The sequence below is a fragment of the Gossypium hirsutum genome, chromosome D04 (assembly GCF_007990345.1).
Source record: "Gossypium hirsutum isolate 1008001.06 chromosome D04, Gossypium_hirsutum_v2.1, whole genome shotgun sequence".
NCBI classification, from domain to species: domain Eukaryota; kingdom Viridiplantae; phylum Streptophyta; class Magnoliopsida; order Malvales; family Malvaceae; genus Gossypium; species Gossypium hirsutum.
Window position 1 is genome coordinate 429,656 of NC_053440.1, and position 21,045 is coordinate 450,700.

A 21,045-nucleotide genomic window follows, 5' to 3' on the forward strand; every position below is an offset into this window, starting at 1 on the left:
TACCATTTTGTTTTTAAATTTCATTTGAACTTTTGCCACTCTAAGCTGGTTTTGACGTGGAAGCAATCTATTGGTTGAGTGTCACGAAGACACATAATAGCTTTAACACAAGATCCCGAAAGAAGTATATCTACAAAAATGCCCTTCACGTGTTAAGAATTTGGAATTCTTCTTTCTTAAGAGGCAAGAAAAAAATTTATTTTAGGGTAATAAAAATGTGCTGCCCATAAGATGATAGATTAATATGTTATCTTAAATATTTAAATAGAATACTAATTTGAAAAAAAATTTATGACATTTTTTCTTTTAGTAAGTATAAAATGATATATTCTCTTATAATTCCCACTTAAAGAGTATTCAGAAAATTTATCATAAAATGAGGACTATTTGAGATCAGTAAAATGTAACAACTTTATATTATTTCAATCAAGAAAATGTCAAATAATATCATATCTGTGGATAACTTACATGCATCTAATTGATTATATGATTACTATATTTTAAATTTGTCGGAGATGTGACATCACTGAATCTGAAACCTCCCTTATAAATGCCTTTCAAAATAAAAGAGACATATAACACTTAATCTCTTTTGTTACCTTCCTTTTTATAAAAAGAAATTTAAGAAATTCCAATTATTTAAAATAATTACATATTTTAAAAAATTAAATTAAAATTTGCATTACATTTACGTTTTAAGTACTCGTCAACGGTCTTTTAGTAGTTTCGGAGAAATCATTTATTAAAATGGCGGAAGCATGTATGTATATCATATATTCCAAGAAGGGTAATTCAGTCTTTTTGCGTACAGGTAATATTTGTAATTAACCGGTAAACCCCTCCGAAACTTGCGTGATCCGACACTATAAATACCCCCCTTCATTTAATAAGCTTGTACTCTCTCTAGACCTTCACTCTCTCTCTGTTTCTCAGAGTGAGACAAAAAAAAATAATAGAAGAAGAAATCCATTTTCTTAAAACCATTTTTCATGCTAATATTTGAAGAAAATCTCTAAAATTAAACAAAGAAAGAAACCTGCGACAACGTATTCCTTTTTCTTGCATTTCGAATTTTCCATTTCTGCACCTGAATTTTTTTTCCTAGTCTTTTGATTTTGTTTTCTTCAGGTACGGTTTCGATCATCGTTTTAAAATTTTCCTATTTTATTTCGCATTCTTAGATTCAGCTTCGTTTTGGTAACGAAAAATTCTGTGTTTTATCTTCTTCGTTTTTGGTTATTTTTATTGCTTTATTTGAACTTCTTTAATATGTTTAAAAATAGTTTTGCTTAAAGATTTTCACGTTGCTGGGGTTAAAAAGGAGATCGGATCGGATAGAAGGTTTTGAAATATCATAATATTCGTAATTTTGTTGTTCAAGTTTATATGTTGTAGATATTTTCCCTTTGGTTACTGAGAACTATGAGCGAGAGTTATTAATAAAATATAAGAATTTTTTTTGGTATAATTAGGTTGTGTGTAATAGTGTATCTGATTATTTGTAGTAGTTTCTTTCTCTCTCTCTCTCTCTCTAATAAGATCTGAATAATTTATATATATATATGAAGAAATGAAGGAATCAAGGTTGTCGTTTCTGGTGGAAAAGGAATCTTCTTTGATTTCTTTTGAACTAAAGTAATGTTTTTATTCTCTAGTTTCTAGAGTTTTCTTACAACTTATTACCGTCTGATGCTTTTTTCCTGTTGTGTGATTAGTATTTGATGTATTATTGTAGGGGGTTTGGACTTTCTTTATATTTCAAGGAAACCTGTGGAGTGAGAATGGATCCTAAGCTCTTCTTTATCCTTGGAGAAAACTAGGATTTATGTGAAGCTCTTACTGTTTCCGCCTAAAATTTTCTTTTCTTTTTGAATTTTCCTTCGGAGGTTTGTCAGTGTTTTTACTTTCGTCTTGTTTATCAGTAATCAAATGCCGCCTCATGCTTTTTCTGGTGTCTGCTTACGTCATTGTCTGATGCATTCAAGGAAGTTTGAACTTGAAATTGCTGTAAGGTCCTGGACTTTCTTGATGTTCCAAGGAAACCTGGGAGTGAAAATGGATTCTAGGCTCTTTTTTATCCTTGGAGAAAACTAGGTTTCTGGGAACCTTACTATGACCATTAACTGTTTCTGCCTAAAGGTTCTTTTTCTCTTTTTGAATTTTCCCACTTTTTTGTTGAAGGATTTTAGTGGAATTGGTTTTTAGAAGTTCTAGTTTCTTAACATTTTCTACAGGGTAGACAAATACAATGTCGATCGCCAGTGTAGCCTTTAGCTCAGCAATTGAAGAGTTTGCTTGTTTCCCTGAAAATTTTGCCCATAGATATGGTCAGACTTTGAGCAACTCAATCTTAATTTTTCTCTCTGTTGGGGGGTCTATCATTCCCATGCGTGTAATGGAGTATGATTCAATTGCCTCTGTGAAGCTAAGGATTCAGACTTCAAAAGGGTTTTTTGTGAGGAAGCAGAAGTTAGTTTTCGAAGGTAGAGAACTGGCTCAGAATGATTCTCGTGTCCAGGACTATGGTGTTGCTGATGGGAATGTATTGCATCTGGTGTTAAAGCTTTCAGATCTCCAGGCTATCACTGTTAGGACTGTATGTGGTAAGGAGTTTGAGTTTCACATTCCAAGGGGTAGAAACGTGGGTTATGTGAAGCAACAAATTGCTAAGAAGGGAAAAGGATTTCTTAATCTCAAGGACCAAGAACTGGTATGCAACGGTGAGGTGCTTGAAGATCAGAGACTAATTACTGATATCTGCAAAAATAGTGATGCTGTTATTCACTTGCTAGTTCAAAACTCTGCTAAAGTACGGGCTGTTCCTATTGAAAGAGGTTTTGAAGTTTCTATTGAGGCATTGAGTTTGAATGAGGGGCCACATGCTGCTAGACAATACTTGGGTGACACATCCTCTGTGGAACATCTGATCTTGGCAGGGAAGCTGTTCCAAAGAGATTCCATTCTGGAGCCTCTTGTTGTTAATTCGAAGATTCAACTGCCAATGGCTATTAAAGAACTAATTGACTTAACTTTTGATGGATTACAGCAAGGCAGCAGGCCTATCAGGTCATCAGAGGGGTCAGGTGGAGCTTACTTCATGCAAGATTCATCTGGTCAGAAGTATATCTCCGTCTTCAAGCCTACTGATGAAGAGCCAATGGCTGTAAATAACCCACATGGCCTCCCCTTGTCACTAGATGGTGAAGGGCTGAAGAAAGGCACATGTGTAGGTGAAGGTGCACTGAGAGAAGTTGCAGCTTACCTGTTGGACCATCCAATGACTGGGCCTCGCTCATTTGATAGTGGAGAGAAGGGCTTTGCTGGGGTTCCTCCTACTGTGATGGTTAAGTGCTTGCATAAAGCATTTAATTATCCAAACGGTTATGATTATGATTGCAAGATTGGGTCACTGCAGATGTTTGTAAACAACGTCGGAAGTTGTGAAGATATGGGCTCTCGTGCTTTCCCAGTGGATGAGGTGCAGAAGATCTCTGTGGTGGACATAAGGTTGGCAAATGCAGATAGGCATGCTGGAAATATACTGGTCACAAGAAATTGTGAGGAAGGTCGGTTTTCACTTGTTCCTATTGACCACGGCTACTGCTTACCTGAGAATGTAAGAGTTTAACTTTGCATTTTTCAACTGTTTCCTGGTTTTGGTAAATGAACTATCATTGTAAAAGATTCTTTAGCATTCATTTTCATCACCTTGTTGTTGCTCTTTATTTTGCTTCAGTTTGAGGATTGCACGTTTGACTGGCTCTACTGGCCCCAAGCTCGTGAACCTTATTCCCCAGATGTCATCAAGTATATTAAATCGCTGAATGCTGAACAAGACATTGAACTTCTAAGGTTCCATGGTTGGGACATGCCACCCAAATGTGCTCGCACTTTTCGCATTTCCACAATGCTTCTAAAGAAAGGTGCGGAGAGAGGACTCACACCCTATGCTATTGGAAGAATCATGTGCAGGGAAACAGTGAAACAGGAGTCGGTGATTGAGCAGATTGTTAAAGAAGCGGAGGAAGGTCTGCTCCCCGGAATGAGTGATGAGGCATTCTTTGAAGCAGTGACATTGATCATGGATAGGCGTCTTGATGAATTGACCTCTTAAACCAACTAGTTAGGTAGGGTTTGGATATCTTCGTTTTCAATATCACATACTTATTGCACAACAATGATGGGAGTCCATGTTTTTGTTAAATGGTCTTGGCATAAGTTCTGTGTAGTATTCGGATTGTTGCTCGAACTTGTGTTTCCATCGTCTGTTTTATTTTGTTGGTGCATCTAAATTTCATATTATGCAGAACGACCTCAAACCGTACCATACTACTTGGAAATGTCTATTAAGTAATCTATCCAAGAACAAACTGTATTGGGGAGATTTTAGTTGTTAGCTATGTGAATAACAGTACAAATCTCATCAGCTTTAATTGTTTTTCATTTATGCTTTTTCTTTACCTCAATTCCAGTAGACCCAATATTTTCCAGTTTTGCTCAGCTGAGGAGGGTAGCTTGTTGCTTGCCGAAAGAGAACAAGCACTTACTTCAGAGTTTCTCTATGATGCCATATTTGGGAAGCACGACTTCCAAACTATGTTGTTTGGATTTGAATGAGTGTGAACTCAACTGCATCCTTTTTGTATTCTCTAATCGACATGGAGGCAGCTGTAGTCGAAGTCAAATTGCATTTTGTCCCCTCTACTTAAGAAATGGGTAAATTAGTAACTGTACATTAGATTAAAGGGTAAATTGATCATTCTATTAAAATTTTCATCTATTCTTTCTGTTAAAACTATTCCGTGTATGTCACTATGAAGTATAGGTGATATGTTTCGTGTAATTTTTTGGTTATTTTGTCAGTTACTCTAGTTTTTAACAGTATAAATGGTTGAAATTTTTAACAAAAGAAAGATTAATTTGCTTTTTGGTTTAATATACATGGACTTATTTGTCCATTTTTTGAGTAAGAGGGGGGAAAATACAATCCGACTCTTTAACTTAATGTATATTGAATTGTTTTGCTATACTTTTACTTCTCTAATCCCATCAAAAGAATTTATAATTAGATAATAAAAAGGAAAATTGTAAAAGAAAGTAACTTTTAGAGCCTATAACATGTTTGGACTTTCAAAATGAACAGGAACAGTGACACTTTACCATATCTAAAAACAAATTCTGAAATATATTTTTGGGAAAAAGGTTAAAGAAAATTTAATTTTAAACTTGGAGACCAGCCAAGAAAGCAATCCCCGTTGATGGTAACCATAATGTTCCATAAATAAATTGTGCAACAGTGAAATTGCTTGCTTCAGATTCTGAAGTGATGACTCTATAGCCAGGCCATTTGACCCGTTGACCAACTGCCGCACCAGCTCCATAATTCATGTATTCACCATAGTATAGTGAATCTAAGGCAAATGAACCATTCCATTCCAGCCATCCCCTAGGGTCAATGTGGTCATGCATGTATGATAACATGAACACAACCCTGGAATGCAGCTTCCATGGACGCCCTAGATACGTTTGGAAGCTACCGTTCATTACTGCGAGATCCGGCGTGGGTAAGATCCTACATGCATGAATTGAAATACCCGTGTTTTGATGCGGGTCTTTTCGACTTTGAGCCGTGATTGTGTTCTTCTGAAAGGGCATGGGTTTTCGAGCGTAAATACTACAGTTTTGAAGTACCACCGCGGCATTTCCGAAAATGAAATCCACAGTGCCATAGATGTCACATTCACGATAGAATTGACGATTGGAATGAACGTATAAAGTATCTTGGTACCCAATAATGTTGCACTTGTATACCACGGCATGGTCTGCCCCAACACGAAGAGCTACTGCTTGGTGCTTAGTTGGTCCAGCCCAATTCTCAAATGTCATGTCTCTCGCAATAAAACCACTCTCGGTGGCCGCTGAATAAAAAAACGAGTCAACATCATGCATGGTTAATGATATTAAGTTGTTCTTTTTAATTCGAAGAATTTGTGTAGGAAAAAAAATAAAGGCATTTTTTTTATATAAAAAGTTACAAAAATAGTGGTTGAATTATTAGTAAAAAAAATTTGTCATTCAATTATAAAAAATTATAAAATAATTATTCAATTATTTAATTTTATATTTTTGATCACTCAATTATATTAAATCTTTAATTATTTTTATGTTAACCATGACAGAAAAAGATAAAAAAATTTTGAATAATTTTATAATTTTTTATAATTAAGTGATAAAAAATTTATAATAGTTAAATAAATATTTTATAACTTTTTATAATTAAAAAAAATTATAAAATAATTGAGTGAGAGTATACGTTAAGCAGGTAACTTACCAAAAGTAGCAGTGTGGAAAGTGGTGACGTTATCAAATACACTTTTTCCTCCTGAAATGACTGTTTTACCCTTTCCGTCACCAATAAACATCAAGTTCATTTTCTTCCTCCCCACCTTCAAATTAGTCTCTTCGTATCTGTTAAAACAAATAATAATTTCGATTTTTCAGTTTAATCCAAAAAAGGAAAAAGTTTTCACCATAAATGCCTATCCACCTAAACAATCACATGAATACGAAGTAGTTTATAATCATAGCGGTGGAAGCTGAAAAAAGAACCATTAATTGAAAACAAACCCCTAATTTCAACCCCCAAAAAATCAGTAATCTACCTATATTTGAATTTTTAAAATTTGGAATATGTTACAATTTAGTATTCAAAGTCTTATAAATGGAATTAAAAGTAGAAGTTCAAAACTACAGGGACTAAGGGAAAAATTAGCCCAACTTTAAAATATAGAAATTCTACAAAGGCTATTTCCGTGGTGTTATGTTATAATGAGAAATGTAATGAAAAGCAAAAAGGTGTTGTAGTAAAACTAGATGTTCATTATTGTAACGTCTATTTACCTTCCTGCCCTCACGTAAATGACAATCCGCCGACTACTATTCTCCGGTGCCTTTTTAATCGCTTCACTAATCGTCTCAACGGTGCCGTTTCCGTCTTTCGACACGATTATATCAGCCTGGATTTCCGACAAGGGAGTGTCGAGCAGCTTTCTCTCTATTCTCCCTACCCATTTCGGGAATTTCTCCTCGTTCGACGGCGACGACGCCAGCAGCCTCTTGTTCTCTCCCGACGCACCGGCGAAGTCGTCTCCGCCTGTCGCGGCGAAAATCGACAAGCAGTTACTCACGAGTTGAGACAAGTCATTCAGTTTCGCCACCACATGATCCTTCAACGCCCCGGTCACTCCCTCGAATCCCTCCGCGCACGTGTCAAGGTTCGTCAACGCAGCGCTAAGCCACGTCATCACGTCTTGGGTGGACCCGCCTTTGTGAATGACGGCGGAGAGGGAGCGGGAGAGGGCTTCGATGGAATCTACCAGAAGCTCGAGGCAGGCGTCGAATGCGGAGCGCACACGTGGATACATCTTGATGTTGGAAACGGACGTCGTCATATAAAGAGCGTCGCTGAAGTGCTGCAAGGTCATGTTGAAAGAAACATGGACCAGGTCTTGTTCACTGGCAGTGAACGAGTCAGGGAACTTAAGGAGTGAGTTGACACAGTGGTTGGGGAACCGAGTTCTGCTACAGGTGTTGGAAATGGCTTGGGTTGGGTTGTGGCGGATTACGGCGGCGCCTCGGCCAGGCGCACAGACATTGATCATAGTGAAGACAAAAAGTAAAAAAATGGTAATAAGGTTTTTAGGTGGTGCCATTGCTTTGATCTTTTAAGCTGCAAAACAAAAGAAACAATGGCGGAGGTGTAAGAGTGTGGAAAGCTTCAAGGGTGGTCTACTTTCAGCTATATTGGCAACTGAGGAACAGGGATGGGTTATACATTAAACTCACCATTCATTCACCATAACAGATATCTATCTTTTTACTTTTCACGTCTTTACCATTTATTACGTAGCTTTATATAATCCAATTTTATATATATAAAAATAAATTAAAATGTGTAATTAATTTAATAAATGTGATGCTCTTCTTATAAAAAGAGTAGTAATTATTTATGAGGTATATTGTCTTCGCAAAAATTACATGTAATAATACTATACTTCACCATTAAATAAAACAAAAAATAATATAATATTTTTAAATAAAAAATTAATTTTATTAAAATAATAATTAATTATAAATAAATATTAAAACTCAAAACCTTAAATTTTACACTCTAAACCCTATACTCTTAATCAGTGTGATTAATGATTTTGGGGGGGGGGGTAAATGTACGACAGAACACTTTAATGATTCTTAAGATGCTTATCGATATTAATTACCCATTAATCAGACCCTTAAACTATTTATGCTACCTTTTGACACTACTTAACCCAACTTTTTTTAATCAGGAATGAAAGCCGAAATTAAATTGAATATTTTCACTATAATAAAAATGTAATTTTATTATTTTAATAGTCTATATCTTTATAATTTTAAAGGATTAAATTAAATTATTGTCATTTTTGAGGGCTAAAATATAATATTACCATTACTAATTTAAATTTTTATAAATTTGAAAGAGGATTAAATGAAATAAGATTTGCGTTCAAATCTTTCATTAATATCAAATTTGAGTTGGATTCCTAACTAATTTTTATTATCTTTTTTTTAAGAAAAAACAATGCAATAAGGAGATGATTATTACATTTATAATGGTAAAATACAATGGGAGGATTCATATTAGAATTTTGGAGACGACATTGTTAGAAGAGACACTTACGAATCTCGAACATGAACCGTAAATCAGACATGAAGTAAAAAAAAATACTTATAATTGATAATTTGGCAATTTTTTTAAAAGAAAGGGTTAGGGGTATTTTCAGAAACTTGGTTTATTAGTTTCTTTCAATTTAAAAGGAAAATGGTAACAATGTGCTTCAAAAAAGAAAGAAGAACAGAGTTGAATGGTGTACCTTGAGGGGGGTGGAGCGTGGAATGGATTAACTGCAAAGCTGTTACCAATTTAGGGTTTAGAAAAAGCCTTAAACTATATTTATAGACTCAATTTTAACAAATATTTTGTAATTAATGTTTAAGATTCTTTTGGAAATCTAAAGAGATTGAGGGATTAAAATGGCTCTCACTTCCATTTTTATTTTTCTTTCCTTTCATTTAATCACTTTGATTATTTGTTTCTGTTAAATTATAGAATACAAATTTAAATTTTAAAATATACTCTAAGTAAGATTTTTAGCCTAGGTCAATCGGTCTGTATCTGTTCGTGGGTTAATCGGTTTGAGACCATGATTTTAAGTCTCTCCACTTCATATATTTGGAATTTAGTCATACTACTTTTATTTTCAAGAATTTAATCCCTCTACCTTTTGGACTTAAAATTCCATTTTCAAAAAATATATAAGCACATAATATTTTATTTGAAAGTTAACTATTTTAACTAATTAATAATAATATAAAAAAAAAGTTTAGACACCCTATTTAGGAAAACGGAGAAAGGTGAGGACTAAAATGAGAATAAAGCCTTTTTTTTATATATATATAGGCATATAGATATTTAATTTTGAAGTAAATGGTGACTTGCAAAACAAGAAATATAAAAATAAAAGAACAATTATTATTTATTTTAAAATACGCAACTCAATTTATTATCATTTATTAGGGTTGCTCAAATGGTTTATTAGTCCAATTGAACCACCATTCACTCAAATTTATATAACCCAATATTTTCTTTTCTCTTCGTTATTTAATTGAGTTTATTTTATATCTATAAATTTATATTTTACATTATTTTTTTTGTAAAATAAATACGACATAAATATATTTGATATAAAATATTATTGTGCAATTTCCTTTTAACAATCAAAATTTGTTTTATAATAAAAAAATATTTTGTAATAGTCAATGTCATATATAAACTTTAATAATAAATAATGCTTAATTAAAAATAAATTTAAATTACATATATTACATATATGAGAGTGCATATTGACATATTAGAGTTATAAACGATAAATGAAGCTAAATGTTATTTAAACAAATACTCATATTTATATAATTAAAATATTCATATTTTCGTACTAAATTAAAATATATCACAAGTCCTTATACTCTTCATGAATTTGAAATTTAGTCCATATACTTTTATTTTTGGGTTAGTCCTACTTTTTAAATATCAAAATTCAAGTTTTGCCATTAGCATTATTAAAAATATTTTGTTAAATTCATGTTCGTTATAATGTCATTTTTTATTTACATGAATCCCGAGTATTTTTTATTTAACAATGTGATATCATCAAAATTGACGCAAAAATTAACAATTTTAACAATTAGGCTTGATTTTCATATATGAAAAGCAGAGGGACTAAATTGTTGAAAATAAAAGTACAGAAACTAAATTCCACGTTTGTGAAGAGTACATAGACTTATAGCATATTTTAACCTTTATACTACAAAATATTTATTATTCAAATATTAATATTGAATATTTTTCAATAATATATGAAGGATATTATTTAAAATTTATTATTAAAATAAAATTGAAATATTATATAATTTATTAAAATAATAAATCATTAATTATTATATGATTAGATATAGATAATTAAGTATGTATATTTAATAATATTGAAATTTATAATATTTTATATTAATATTTTATTAATTTAAAATATTTTAAAAAATAAAAATGTATTATTAATATAATATAATTAAATTTGATTTAAATTAATTTTTATATAAAAATAAAATCACCATAAAGGAGCACTTTTTTAGAAAATAATTTACATTTTTCAATAGGGTACGTCATTTTATAATAAAATTGACTTACTTTTTATAAATTATTTTCCGTTAAACAAACTATTTTCAATAAAACATATATAAAAAAACATTTTCCAAAAATTATTCTCAATAAAACAAACGGGTCTAAAGTAAAATTTCAATTTCCCTTTTCCAATTCCTTTTCTACCTCCCTGCCAAAATTTTCTATTCTTAATTATAATTAAAGACTATTTATTCTCTTGATTTATTATTTTCCATGATTAACTAAACCTCAAATCTAATTTTAGGCCTATAATCAATTCAGGAGAGAATTACATGAGATTTGAAACCGTACGAAAAAAAATTTCTACTTCAGTATTTTTTATATTTTTTAGGAGATAGACTCAGTCATCTTTCAAAATCATAATAGCATCAAGTCAAAAAGAGTTCATTGATTCGTTGCTGTATGGAGTATAGTTTGAAGAACTCATACATCTGTAATTGTCGTAATTGATCTACCAAAGAACAAATTGATGTGACTAATTAAGTGGTTAGATTTGTCAGAGAAATTAACGATCAAGTTTTAACCACCAGCGAAGTTGAGGCTGTTGATTCAAGCCAGATCCTTCTAGTTTGCAAGGTTGTCAAGGAGCTAAATCTGAGAAGTTGGTTTTAGGGTTGTTCGTTTGGCAAGGATTAACTACTCGGCCATTCCCCTATTCCCACAATTAATTTACATACGGATGGGCTGGTGGTATGAGGCTGTTCCCGCAATTAATTTATATACGAATGGACTGGTGGTAAGAATATAGAGATGAAAAAAGGTATTTACATTTCGTTGAATTTACTTACAATAAGTTTATATATTTTACCACAAGATATCCTCCCTTCGAAATGATTTTGGATTTAACTCTTTTACCTTTGAATGAACAAACAAATTTAAATGAAAATAAGAAAACAGAGTATTCATGAGAAAACTGAATCAAATGGCGCAAACAAGTAATGTTCAAACTTTGTTATTGGGTTTGGGTACACATACGTTGTTTAACATCTAAGTTTTTCCTTTGGAAATCAAATAAAGAAAAAAAGGATTATTTGATTGATTGATCATCCACCAAATTAAGTTTCTGTCACTTGAACTGGTGTAGTTCAACCTTAGCATTAAATTTAGGGTCCCACCACTGTTCAATCCCATGAGCTGTCCTAAAATCTGAACATGGACGTAGATTAATAGTGAGGTAAGCCGAAGGAAGCAAATGCAAGGGTTCACAGCTCATGTTGGGTACAAGACTTGACAATAGACAAACAATTGAATTCTTAGTTGAGATCCTTTCAATTTTCCCAGCTCCAATCTCTTCCATCTTCTTCCTATGTTCAAAATACCCTTTGTACTCTGAGCAAAGAACATCATTCGGATTCACAAACAGGTGAGGAGTCCATGAACATAATGCAGTGAAAGGATCTTGTTTCCCAGGCTTTGGATTTCGACCCTTAATGGCCATTGTGAGTGCTGCTTTAACCACACTGCTGGTGAAACGAATCCCAGTTTTTAATACTGGATACTTCACTATTTCCACTGGGGTTGATAAGAATGGGGGATTGAAGAGGTAAGTTTCAATGAGATAACCCTTCATAGTCAACTCCTTCCCTGCAATCAATGCCATGGCTGATCCAAGTGAATGCCCTGTTAACCAAATGTTGGGTCCAATTCGTTCAACTGTATCGTTCACAAACTTCATGGCCAGCTTAAACCGGGAGCTGCCATGGAGTCTGTTGCATGCACAAAGAAGGTCCAGTTTGAGATCACGGGAAATGGAGGGTGGAGTATTTAAAGTACCACGAAAGGCAATAACATAGTTGGGGGCGTTTTGGAGTTGAGAATGGTGAGCAGAGGAGGTGTTGATGTCGAATTCATAAATGGCACCAAATATGGATCCATCAACATCATCAATAAGACGATGGTTTAGTCGAAAATGAAAAGATTCCCACCACGGAGGAGCACAACAAACTTGGTGTCCTTCCCTGTTCTTCTGCCGATCACGTTCTAGCACATAAACTCCTTGAACCAAACTCGCAGCAATCGATCTTCGATGATGTTCATTTAACCTCCAAAATTAAAACCAAATATGTATACACCGATTAACACTCAAGAAATCTAGCAAATATTTTCAAGAAATACTTACATATTTAGGATCCAATAAAATGGACCAGAATTGGTAAAAGTATGCTTTTATATTAGGAGTCAGATTTCATTTTGTCTCATTAACTCAAAAAATGAATAAATTAGTCCTTGCACATTAGATTAAAGAGCAAATTGGTCTTTTTTTTGTTAAAAATTCCATTAATTTGTACTATTAAAAACTGGCATGGTTGACAGAACAATCAAATAATGACAAATTTACCTCATTGTAATGTATAGGACAAACTTTTAACAGCAAAAATGGATGAAATTTTTAACAAAAGGACCAGTTTACTCTTCATCTAATGTATAGGGACTAATTTGTCCCTTATTTTAGTAGAAGAGGCAAAATACAATCTAACTCCTAGTACAAGGACCTCCATGATACTTTTACCACTAGAATTCCTCAAAAATGAAATGATAGCTGCCAAAAGCACTTACCAGTCAATGGCTTTGAGTTGTGAAGGTCCCGAAAGACTAAAATTTGCACGACCAGAGGCCATTACCTATTTAGTAACTAGACATTTCACTGCCAAGAGAGATTGTAATACTTCACTAAGCTTGAAAGTGTAAAATTTTATCTAATAAAACAATCATTAATGAGTAAAGAAGAAAACTTATAGGCCAATAAATCAAGAGCTTTCAAGCTCTGTAGTAAATGAAATTTCCTGCAAGTTTTTAAAGCATTTTTGGAACATGAGCAGCAATCATGATGGCGTGAAATTAACGAGCACATCTCAGAAGAATACATATATATATTATAATATTTACAACAACAAAAGTAAAACAAGATAATGTTAGAATATGGGATCGAATCTTTATCCAAGAAAAAGAGCAACTATTTAGTGATAAACATCTGCAATCCATTTCATTGAAAGGTATAATACAATTCCAATATATTATTCTTTCTTTCAGATTCATTGATAGATAAAAATGTATTGAATGGAATAAATACAATGTGAAGGCCGAAGCAATAGACCAACATGACCAACCATGGTTTTCAAGTCTATCAAAGCTCCTCTGCCTTACAAAGACATAACCCCTAGAAGCTGCACTGCTTCAAGCCCTACGACATTTGTTTGCTATTGAAGACAAATCGGTTTTATGTCTTCATGGTAAACGGGAAATAGGAAGTCAATTACAATCTCCCTGAGTTCTTACACCAATGTAAGTAAGTGATGTAACTTTTCCTCATGCAGTTATCTTAGAAGATACTTCTCATCCGTTACAAAAGGCCTGTACTCGTGTAGTTCTGACAGACCAATAAAACCATTATCCCACCATTGGTGAATTCCGTGAGCATGTTTGAAATCCGGAGAGTGACGCAAATTAATAGTAAGATGGGCAGAAGGAATCAGGTGCAGTGGTTCTGACTCGCTTCTTTGTAGACCAGAGCCTGAGAGTAAGCTCCCTACCTGTGTTGCGACCCTCTCGATTTTCCCGGCCCCAATCTCCTCCATTTTCTTCCTATGTTCAAAATATCCAATATAACCTGAACATATAAGGTCTGAAGGATTCACAAACAGGTATGGTCTCCAAGAAGAGAGTGAAGTAAATGGATCATTTTGCTCGTGTCTAAGATTACGACCCTTTACAGCAAAAGCGAGGCCAGCTTTGACTACGCTGCTTGTAAAACGAATCCCATGCTTCAGCCTTTCACTCTTGATTCCCTCTACAGGAGCAGACAAGAATGGGGGATTGAAGAGGTAAGCTTCAACATTATAACCCATCTTAGTCATATTTTTACCTATAAGCAGTGAAATAGCTGATCCTAGTGAATGACCGGTTAACCAAATACTTGAATTTCTGTAAACAGAAAAGAGGCTCTCCGCGGCCTGCATTGCTTGTTGAAAACGAGAGCTTTCATGAAGTCTATTGCGGACACAGAGGAAATCCAACTTGAGATCACGAGACCTGGTGTTTGACGTATTTATAGTACCCCGAAATGCAATAACATAATGTGGAGAACTTTGAGATGAATGGTTGTAGGTGAAATTACAAGGCTTGGATTGAAAAATGGCACCAAAAATGGAGTTATCAACATCATCTACAAGAATATGGAACAACTGGAAATTGAAGAACTCCCACCAAGCTGGTGCATGAGCCAGAGGGTCTTTGCGGTTCTCTTGGCGATCACGTTCTAGGATGTACACTCCCTGAACCAAGCTTGCAGCAACTGATCTTCGGTCATGAAAGTTATCCCTACCAAAGAACCACAGAAAAAGCATAAGCTGCAATTAAAGCATGTTCATTACTGCAGCTTTGGCTGCTGAATTCACTGAATTTGGCCCTAAGAGTTCTGTGCACCAACAAATCCCCTGAATTTTGATCTTTGCTTAAAGAAAGTAGAATTATCTGTTGTTCATACTTGTTCCATAATAATTTTCTCAGCATGAATTCAGGGTCATAGAGACAAAGGAGTTTTAGTGGTAAAAGTATCATGGAGGCCCCTGTACCAGGAGTCAGATAACATTTTGCTCTCTCTATTAAAAAATGAGCAAATTGGTCCTTGTACAATAGTTCAAAGAGCAAATAGGTCATTTCTGTTAAAAATTTCATCCATTTATACTATTAAAAACTGATATAGTTGACGGAATAACCAGACGGTGATATGAGACTTGCCACGTATACCTCATGCCAACGTATAGGAACCAATTTTTTAAATTAGAAATGGATAAAATTTTTAACAGAAGGAGCAGTTTGCTCTTTGATCTAAAGTATAGAGACTAATTTATTCATTTTTTTAGTAGAGGGGATAAAATGTAATCCGACTCTTAATACAAGAGCCTCCATGATACTTTTACTGAGGATTAACTACTATCAAATGTTAGGTACTAGATTAATTGTATGTCCACTTCATTCTTAGCATCAATGGTTAGTCGGTTCACAATTTGAAAATGCTCATTCATTGAACTCTTTTGAATTAAAATGCTATTTGAGACCCCCCTTCTTTTTTCTTTTTTTTTTCATATAAGTCTCCTTGACAAACTCCATTAATACCCTACCATATATCTTGCAATGTTGACCAGAGAAAAAAAAATTTTAAATGTAAACATACATTGGAGATTCTCAATGAAATAAATGAAAGAAAAGGTGTTTACCAGTCAACTGAAGTGAGGTGTAAAGGACCTGAAAGGCAGAATATTTGTCTGGAAGAGGCCGGTTTCTCTTTCTTTCTTTGTTTCTCCATATATCCTCTACAAAGGCTGTGTGAAATGCTAAGATGTAGTACCAAAGTTTCCCATTATTCATCAAATTGGGTGACGCTTTATACATGAATTTCATAGTTTTCATGAAAAAAGTCAAGAAAATGTGCCACAAGTCTCTGTACTTATCATGAGCTAAATTCCTTGAAATAAAAGTAGAGGAATTAAATTCCTTTTCTAAAATTTGTTTTCATACTTTTCTCTCCAAATTTAAGAAGAAAACGGAAACTTTTGAAAAGCCATTCCCTTTTCATGGGTTTCTTTCTCGTTTCTTTTTCTGGGAAAATTCAAAACAAAACCCAAAAAAGAAATAAAATAATAATAACATACACAATTAAAAACCATTGAACAACCAATATTGACGATTCTTAGGTCATGTAAAATTCAACAAAAACATGGAAGAAATACAACAACAAAAAATATTCAAGAAATTAAAAAAGAAATAGTTTACCTCAACTCAGATTAACGAAGATGTAAAACAAATTCACAAATTTCACGTACTTTCCCTCCTCTTCTCTTTTATTCCCTTCAAAGGAACAAAAGAGAGAGAGAGAGTTTAGGAAAAAAGGGCCTTCGACAGTGTGGCATTAACAGACAATTCATAAAGACAATTTCACGAAGTTTTCTCCTTTTTGTTTTTTCTTTTAAATTATTTATATTATTATAAAATAAATAAACCATATTTTACTATATTTAATTTAATATTAATATTAAGTAATTTTGTTCATAATACCTTACTTATTTTGGGTGTAAATATTTGGTTATTATTATTATAAATGCATCTTAACCACCTCTCAACGACACGCTCCAACTTCCTTTCCCTGTTCATGGCAAGCAAAATGTCTATTTGTGCTCTTAGTCACTTTACTTTTTATATGTTTAAACTTTAGTCCCTCTACTTTAATCTCTCTACTCTTTTAATTTGATAATTGAAGTCCAATTAACAACACCAAAGAAATTTCCTTCAATTAAAAAAAGTAGTTTTTCATTTTAAAAATAAGGTAAACTACCCATTGCTAGTCCAATTTTTAGGCAATTTTATTTTGGTCACCTTAAAGAAATCTTTGCAATTTCGTCATCCAACTTTTCATTTTAGTCACCCATAAATATGATTATAAACAGGAGCTACGATCTTGACCTGATGCCTAGCACCATAAGAACCCTTTCCAAGAACCTTTATCTTTACCACTTTAACCTCCATTCTTTTTTCTTAACTTTAGAATTTGTTTTCTTGGGTACATGTTACGGTATAGAACATTAAAAGCTTTATAGCTTTAGCTTTTATAAATAAATAAAAATTTCCTAATTTCATTTGGAAAAGGATGAGCTTATAAATTTTTTTATATTCGTTTAGTGTATATATGAATAAATTACTTTTTGTAATTTTCTTAAATGAAAATATTGATAGATAAGATGACCATTAGAGTTAGAGTTAGAGATAAAGTTAAAGTTAAAGTTAAGGTTTTCTAATTTCATTTGGAATAGGATATTGTTACTTGTTGACAAAGTAATTGAAGGAAAAAGAGGAACTGCGACTCAATAATCAAAATTGTTTATGTAAATTTTTTTCTAAGGATACAAACGCCGTTTTTTCTTCTGCCATTGCCACCCTGTTCTCCCATTCCTCTTATCACATTAACTAGTGTGAAAGAAAACTCTTGATGAATCCACCAAATCAAACCAGAGATGATTTCTTTTGTAACATCCCTCTCTCAAGTCAATCGTCGGGTCCGAGCTACCAAATGTGACAACCATTACCGAAGCAACTACCATAAAATAATCAACAAATAAATCATTCAAACATCCAATCATAAATACATTCACATCACGATATACAATTTTTTTCGAGATTTATACAAGCTTACTAAAGCTCATTTGCTAACCCGAGCTTGAAAAATGACCAGATTATTTTCAAATCAAGTATCGATACCCCATCTAGGTGTCGATACCAATCTAAGCTTCGATGTTTTAGAAAAATTGATTTAAAACCAAAGGTATCGATACTATACTTAAAGTACTGATACTTCTTTCAAGGTATCGATACCCTAACTCTGTATTGATACCATTTTAAGGTTCTATGTTTGAAAATTTTGAAGAAAATCACTAAGTATCTCGATACATTTGAGCCAAAATGGTCAAAAAACATATTTTGGTACCTTTTTCATGCCAAACCAACTCTATTACTCAAATGGTGCTTAAAGCACACTCAAACCTGCACAAAGCCAACCAAAACACATAACAAAACATCTGTTTTACCATTTCCAAAATCAACCAAACCATTATATATCAATAAGGTACTTAAACATAACATTTTAACCTATGAATTCACAAACCTTTCAAAAATTTATAACCATTCAATTCCATCATTTAACCAAACCATTTCACTTCCAAATTTGTCATTCAAATGCTTTATCTAAAGCTTAACCTGATACCAAGCACGCGCGCACATACACATATAACATGAACATCAACTTTCTCAAAAACAACCATTAACCAAGTTTCAAACCAACTATCATTTCCAAGTAAAATCATATGTAACACCTATGGACATGCCACATAACCAGACTTTAGAACATTTAAAAAATTACCAAATTAACAATGGGATAGTGTGAGCTTCTTGATGATCCACTTGACTCATTCCGCAAGCTAGCAATCTACAGAGAAAGGGAAAACAATGAGGTAAGTATATCGAATGCTTAGTAAGTTCATAAGCATTAAATCATAACTTACCTCAATAACAATTTAATATGATAAGCTCAATAACAATTTAATATGATAAGCTACTAGCTTGACAAGTTTGCCCAAACATGGCAACCACAATTTAACAATGTGAGTTCAATATATATCGTATCATATATTAATTCAAACATACAATATTCCAATCCACTTATAATCAACAGTTCAATGCCATTCACGTAATCAATCAACATTTAATCAATTTAATATCAAATTCATACCATTTCATTTATTTATCAATAATGCATCCAATTTCAATTTAATGACAAACACTATTTCATTTCATTGTTCGAATTTTGAATCGAATTTATAGATTCGCCACATTTCCATATCAACCCTCTGGGCTCGAATATCCAGTTGGCATGATATTTTCCACGCTATCGATATTCATCTATCATAAATCAGCTTTGTAATATCAAGTCACATTATCAATCCAAATTGTATATCATTTATCAAATATCACATTTCATACCCCCTATTAACTTGACTTGGACAAGAATAGATGGATTTAATCAACACATTAATTTGACATCTAGTGCCTCATCAGACAATATCGAAGTAACTAGTTTGCGCTTCACACTCATCGGTATAACCGAAGTAAAAGTTGTGCCCATCACTTATCGATATATAGTCTAAGTAACTCGTACTCTATCTATCCTATGACATGCCAACTATATCTGACTCTGACCAAACAATTAATAGGGTAATCAATAATCCAATTTCATTATAGGTTCAACTTATTTTTTTTATTGATTTCAATATCACCAATTCATTAATCAAGTTACCATTTCATACATATATTGTATAATTTATCTCAATTTCACGAAGTTATACTATTTTCAATTTTATTCAGTTTTGTCCTATTTCTCGATAATCATTCACAAACATAAAATTACGATTCGATCAGTCATAATCAACTATCAATTCATTAAATAACTCAATTTATCAATCAATTTATCATTTCTTTACGATTTAGTCCATATCTTACCTTTTGTACCAAATTGCAAACAATTTAAATTACTATCAAACATACACAAACTCATGACTCAAGTATATAATAATTGAAATACAATCATACCATATGAAATTACCTAATCAAAACAACAAACAACCAAATCTTCAAGGACTAATCAGTAATTTCACCTTTTTCTCAATTATCTTTGGTTTGGTTTGGTTCAATTCTCATTCTATAAAATAATTCAGTTCAATTTATCAGTTCCAGTCCTACCTTATTTCATCCTATTATAAGATATATTAGCTCAATCTCATTATTCGAACGCCCCTAAAGTTTTGCATTTTATTTAATTTAGTTATTAAAACTGAAATTGCCATAACTTTCAAATTTGAGCTTTGATTTTGAAACCGATATCAATTACATCCTTCTAAGACCCTCGGCTGTCCATAATTATAGAGATTTAATACCAATTTAGATTTATTTACATTTTAGTCCCTATATTCAAAACTAACAATTTTCACTTTACAAATTAGTCATTTTTCATATCTAAGTTAAAAAATTACCATTTAGCACCAATTTCATAAAAAAAACTCATCAATGATAACTTTTATAAACTTCAGTGGTTTTGCAAATTGGTACACGAGTTAGCTAAATCAAACTCTTGGAACCTAAAAAACATAAGAATGGTAAGAAATGAACTTGAAAATGCTTACCAATCGAGGGGCCAAAGTTGAAAATGTCAAAAACCTATTGACAACTAGAAGAAGAAATGTTCTATTTTTCATTTTATATTAAGATTAATCATTAATTAATCAATAATGAGCTTAATTAACTATAATTAACTAACTTAATTATACTTAACAAAGTTTAGTGGACTACACCAAAAATCCACCACCGTTTGGATATAGTATATATGACCAATTGCTCAATCGGTCATTTAAATAATTAAAAATCTATAACGATTAACTTTTACCATTTTTACAATTAGTTACTGTACCTTAATTAACTATCAAGTTGATAAAATTAAAGGACCAAACTTTAATTAAACTCTATACTAACATTGTAAATATTAAATAATAATATTTAAGGACTCAAACATTGGAAATGAGGTTCCAAATCATATTTTTTTACACCACTGACTTTCAAGTCGTTACAACTCTCCCCCTTAAGAAATTTCGTCCCCGAAATTTTTATTTGAGTAAAGGTTAGGGTACTATAACATTATGGTTTCTTTTGGTTCTCACGTAGCCTCTTCTGTA

At 32.7% G+C, this 21,045-nt stretch overlaps 4 protein-coding genes across 13 annotated transcripts; 1 reads left to right on the top strand and 3 right to left on the bottom strand.

The window, feature by feature from the left end:
* Positions 1 to 895: 895 nt before the first annotated feature.
* Positions 896 to 4,774, top strand: LOC107937622 (phosphatidylinositol 4-kinase gamma 3). 7 transcript variants are annotated; one of them, XM_041091556.1, is made up of 6 exons: positions 896 to 1,128; positions 1,569 to 1,635; positions 1,736 to 1,827; positions 1,923 to 2,139; positions 2,235 to 3,616; positions 3,737 to 4,426. In XM_041091556.1, the coding sequence occupies exons 5-6, from the start codon at positions 2,249 to 2,251 to the stop codon at positions 4,112 to 4,114; spliced, it is 1,746 nt and encodes a 581-aa protein (XP_040947490.1). In that variant the 5' UTR covers positions 896 to 1,128; positions 1,569 to 1,635; positions 1,736 to 1,827; positions 1,923 to 2,139; positions 2,235 to 2,248; the 3' UTR covers positions 4,115 to 4,426. The 7 variants fall into 7 exon arrangements, with proteins under 7 accessions (XP_040947490.1, XP_016726026.2, XP_016726028.2 ...); XM_016870537.2 differs by lacking the exon at positions 1,569 to 1,635; XM_016870539.2 differs by adding an exon at positions 4,473 to 4,774 and having other exon boundaries at positions 896 to 2,139; positions 3,737 to 4,127.
* A 390-nt stretch (positions 4,775 to 5,164) lies between these two features.
* Positions 5,165 to 7,923, bottom strand: LOC107937624 (probable pectinesterase/pectinesterase inhibitor 34). Its single transcript, XM_016870542.2, has 3 exons — positions 6,901 to 7,923; positions 6,332 to 6,468; positions 5,165 to 5,918 (listed from the first exon to the last, which is right to left on the bottom strand). Exons 1-3 carry the CDS (start codon positions 7,710 to 7,712, stop codon positions 5,221 to 5,223), a joined length of 1,647 nt encoding a protein of 548 aa, XP_016726031.2. The 5' UTR covers positions 7,713 to 7,923; the 3' UTR covers positions 5,165 to 5,220.
* A 3,781-nt stretch (positions 7,924 to 11,704) lies between these two features.
* Positions 11,705 to 13,623, bottom strand: LOC107937607 (GDSL esterase/lipase At4g10955). Its single transcript, XM_016870524.2, has 2 exons — positions 13,331 to 13,623; positions 11,705 to 12,816 (listed from the first exon to the last, which is right to left on the bottom strand). Exons 1-2 carry the CDS (start codon positions 13,390 to 13,392, stop codon positions 11,841 to 11,843), a joined length of 1,038 nt encoding a protein of 345 aa, XP_016726013.1. The 5' UTR covers positions 13,393 to 13,623; the 3' UTR covers positions 11,705 to 11,840.
* A 150-nt stretch (positions 13,624 to 13,773) lies between these two features.
* LOC107937633 (GDSL esterase/lipase At4g10955) lies at positions 13,774 to 16,742 on the bottom strand. Of its 4 annotated transcripts, none has more exons than XM_016870556.2 (3): positions 16,547 to 16,742; positions 15,991 to 16,107; positions 13,774 to 15,091 (listed from the first exon to the last, which is right to left on the bottom strand). In XM_016870556.2, the coding sequence occupies exons 2-3, from the start codon at positions 16,077 to 16,079 to the stop codon at positions 14,089 to 14,091; spliced, it is 1,092 nt and encodes a 363-aa protein (XP_016726045.1). In that variant the 5' UTR covers positions 16,080 to 16,107; positions 16,547 to 16,742; the 3' UTR covers positions 13,774 to 14,088. The 4 variants fall into 4 exon arrangements, with proteins under 4 accessions (XP_016726045.1, XP_016726049.1, XP_016726046.1 ...); XM_016870560.2 differs by having other exon boundaries at positions 15,991 to 16,095; positions 16,547 to 16,716; XM_016870557.2 differs by having other exon boundaries at positions 15,991 to 16,155; positions 16,547 to 16,716.
* Between the last annotated feature and the right edge of the window lie 4,303 nt (positions 16,743 to 21,045).

Coding starts and splice junctions, on each gene's coding strand:
- LOC107937622 (XM_016870539.2), top strand. CDS start 2,249: ATGTCGATCGCCAGTGTAGCCTTTAGCTCAGCAATTGAAGAGTTTGCT. Junction 3,617..3,736: donor GCTACTGCTTACCTGAGAAT/GTAAGAGTTTAA, acceptor ATTTTGCTTCAG/TTTGAGGATTGCACGTTTGA.
- LOC107937624 (XM_016870542.2), bottom strand. CDS start 7,712: ATGGCACCACCTAAAAACCTTATTACCATTTTTTTACTTTTTGTCTTC. Junction 6,469..6,900: donor ATTTACGTGAGGGCAGGAAG/GTAAATAGACGT, acceptor TTGTTTTAACAG/ATACGAAGAGACTAATTTGA. Junction 5,919..6,331: donor TTTCCACACTGCTACTTTTG/GTAAGTTACCTG, acceptor TTTTTTATTCAG/CGGCCACCGAGAGTGGTTTT.
- LOC107937607 (XM_016870524.2), bottom strand. CDS start 13,392: ATGGCCTCTGGTCGTGCAAATTTTAGTCTTTCGGGACCTTCACAACTC. Junction 12,817..13,330: donor CAACTCAAAGCCATTGACTG/GTAAGTGCTTTT, acceptor TTAATTTTGGAG/GTTAAATGAACATCATCGAA.
- LOC107937633 (XM_016870556.2), bottom strand. CDS start 16,079: ATGGAGAAACAAAGAAAGAAAGAGAAACCGGCCTCTTCCAGACAAATA. Junction 15,092..15,990: donor CACCTCACTTCAGTTGACTG/GTAAACACCTTT, acceptor GTTCTTTGGTAG/GGATAACTTTCATGACCGAA.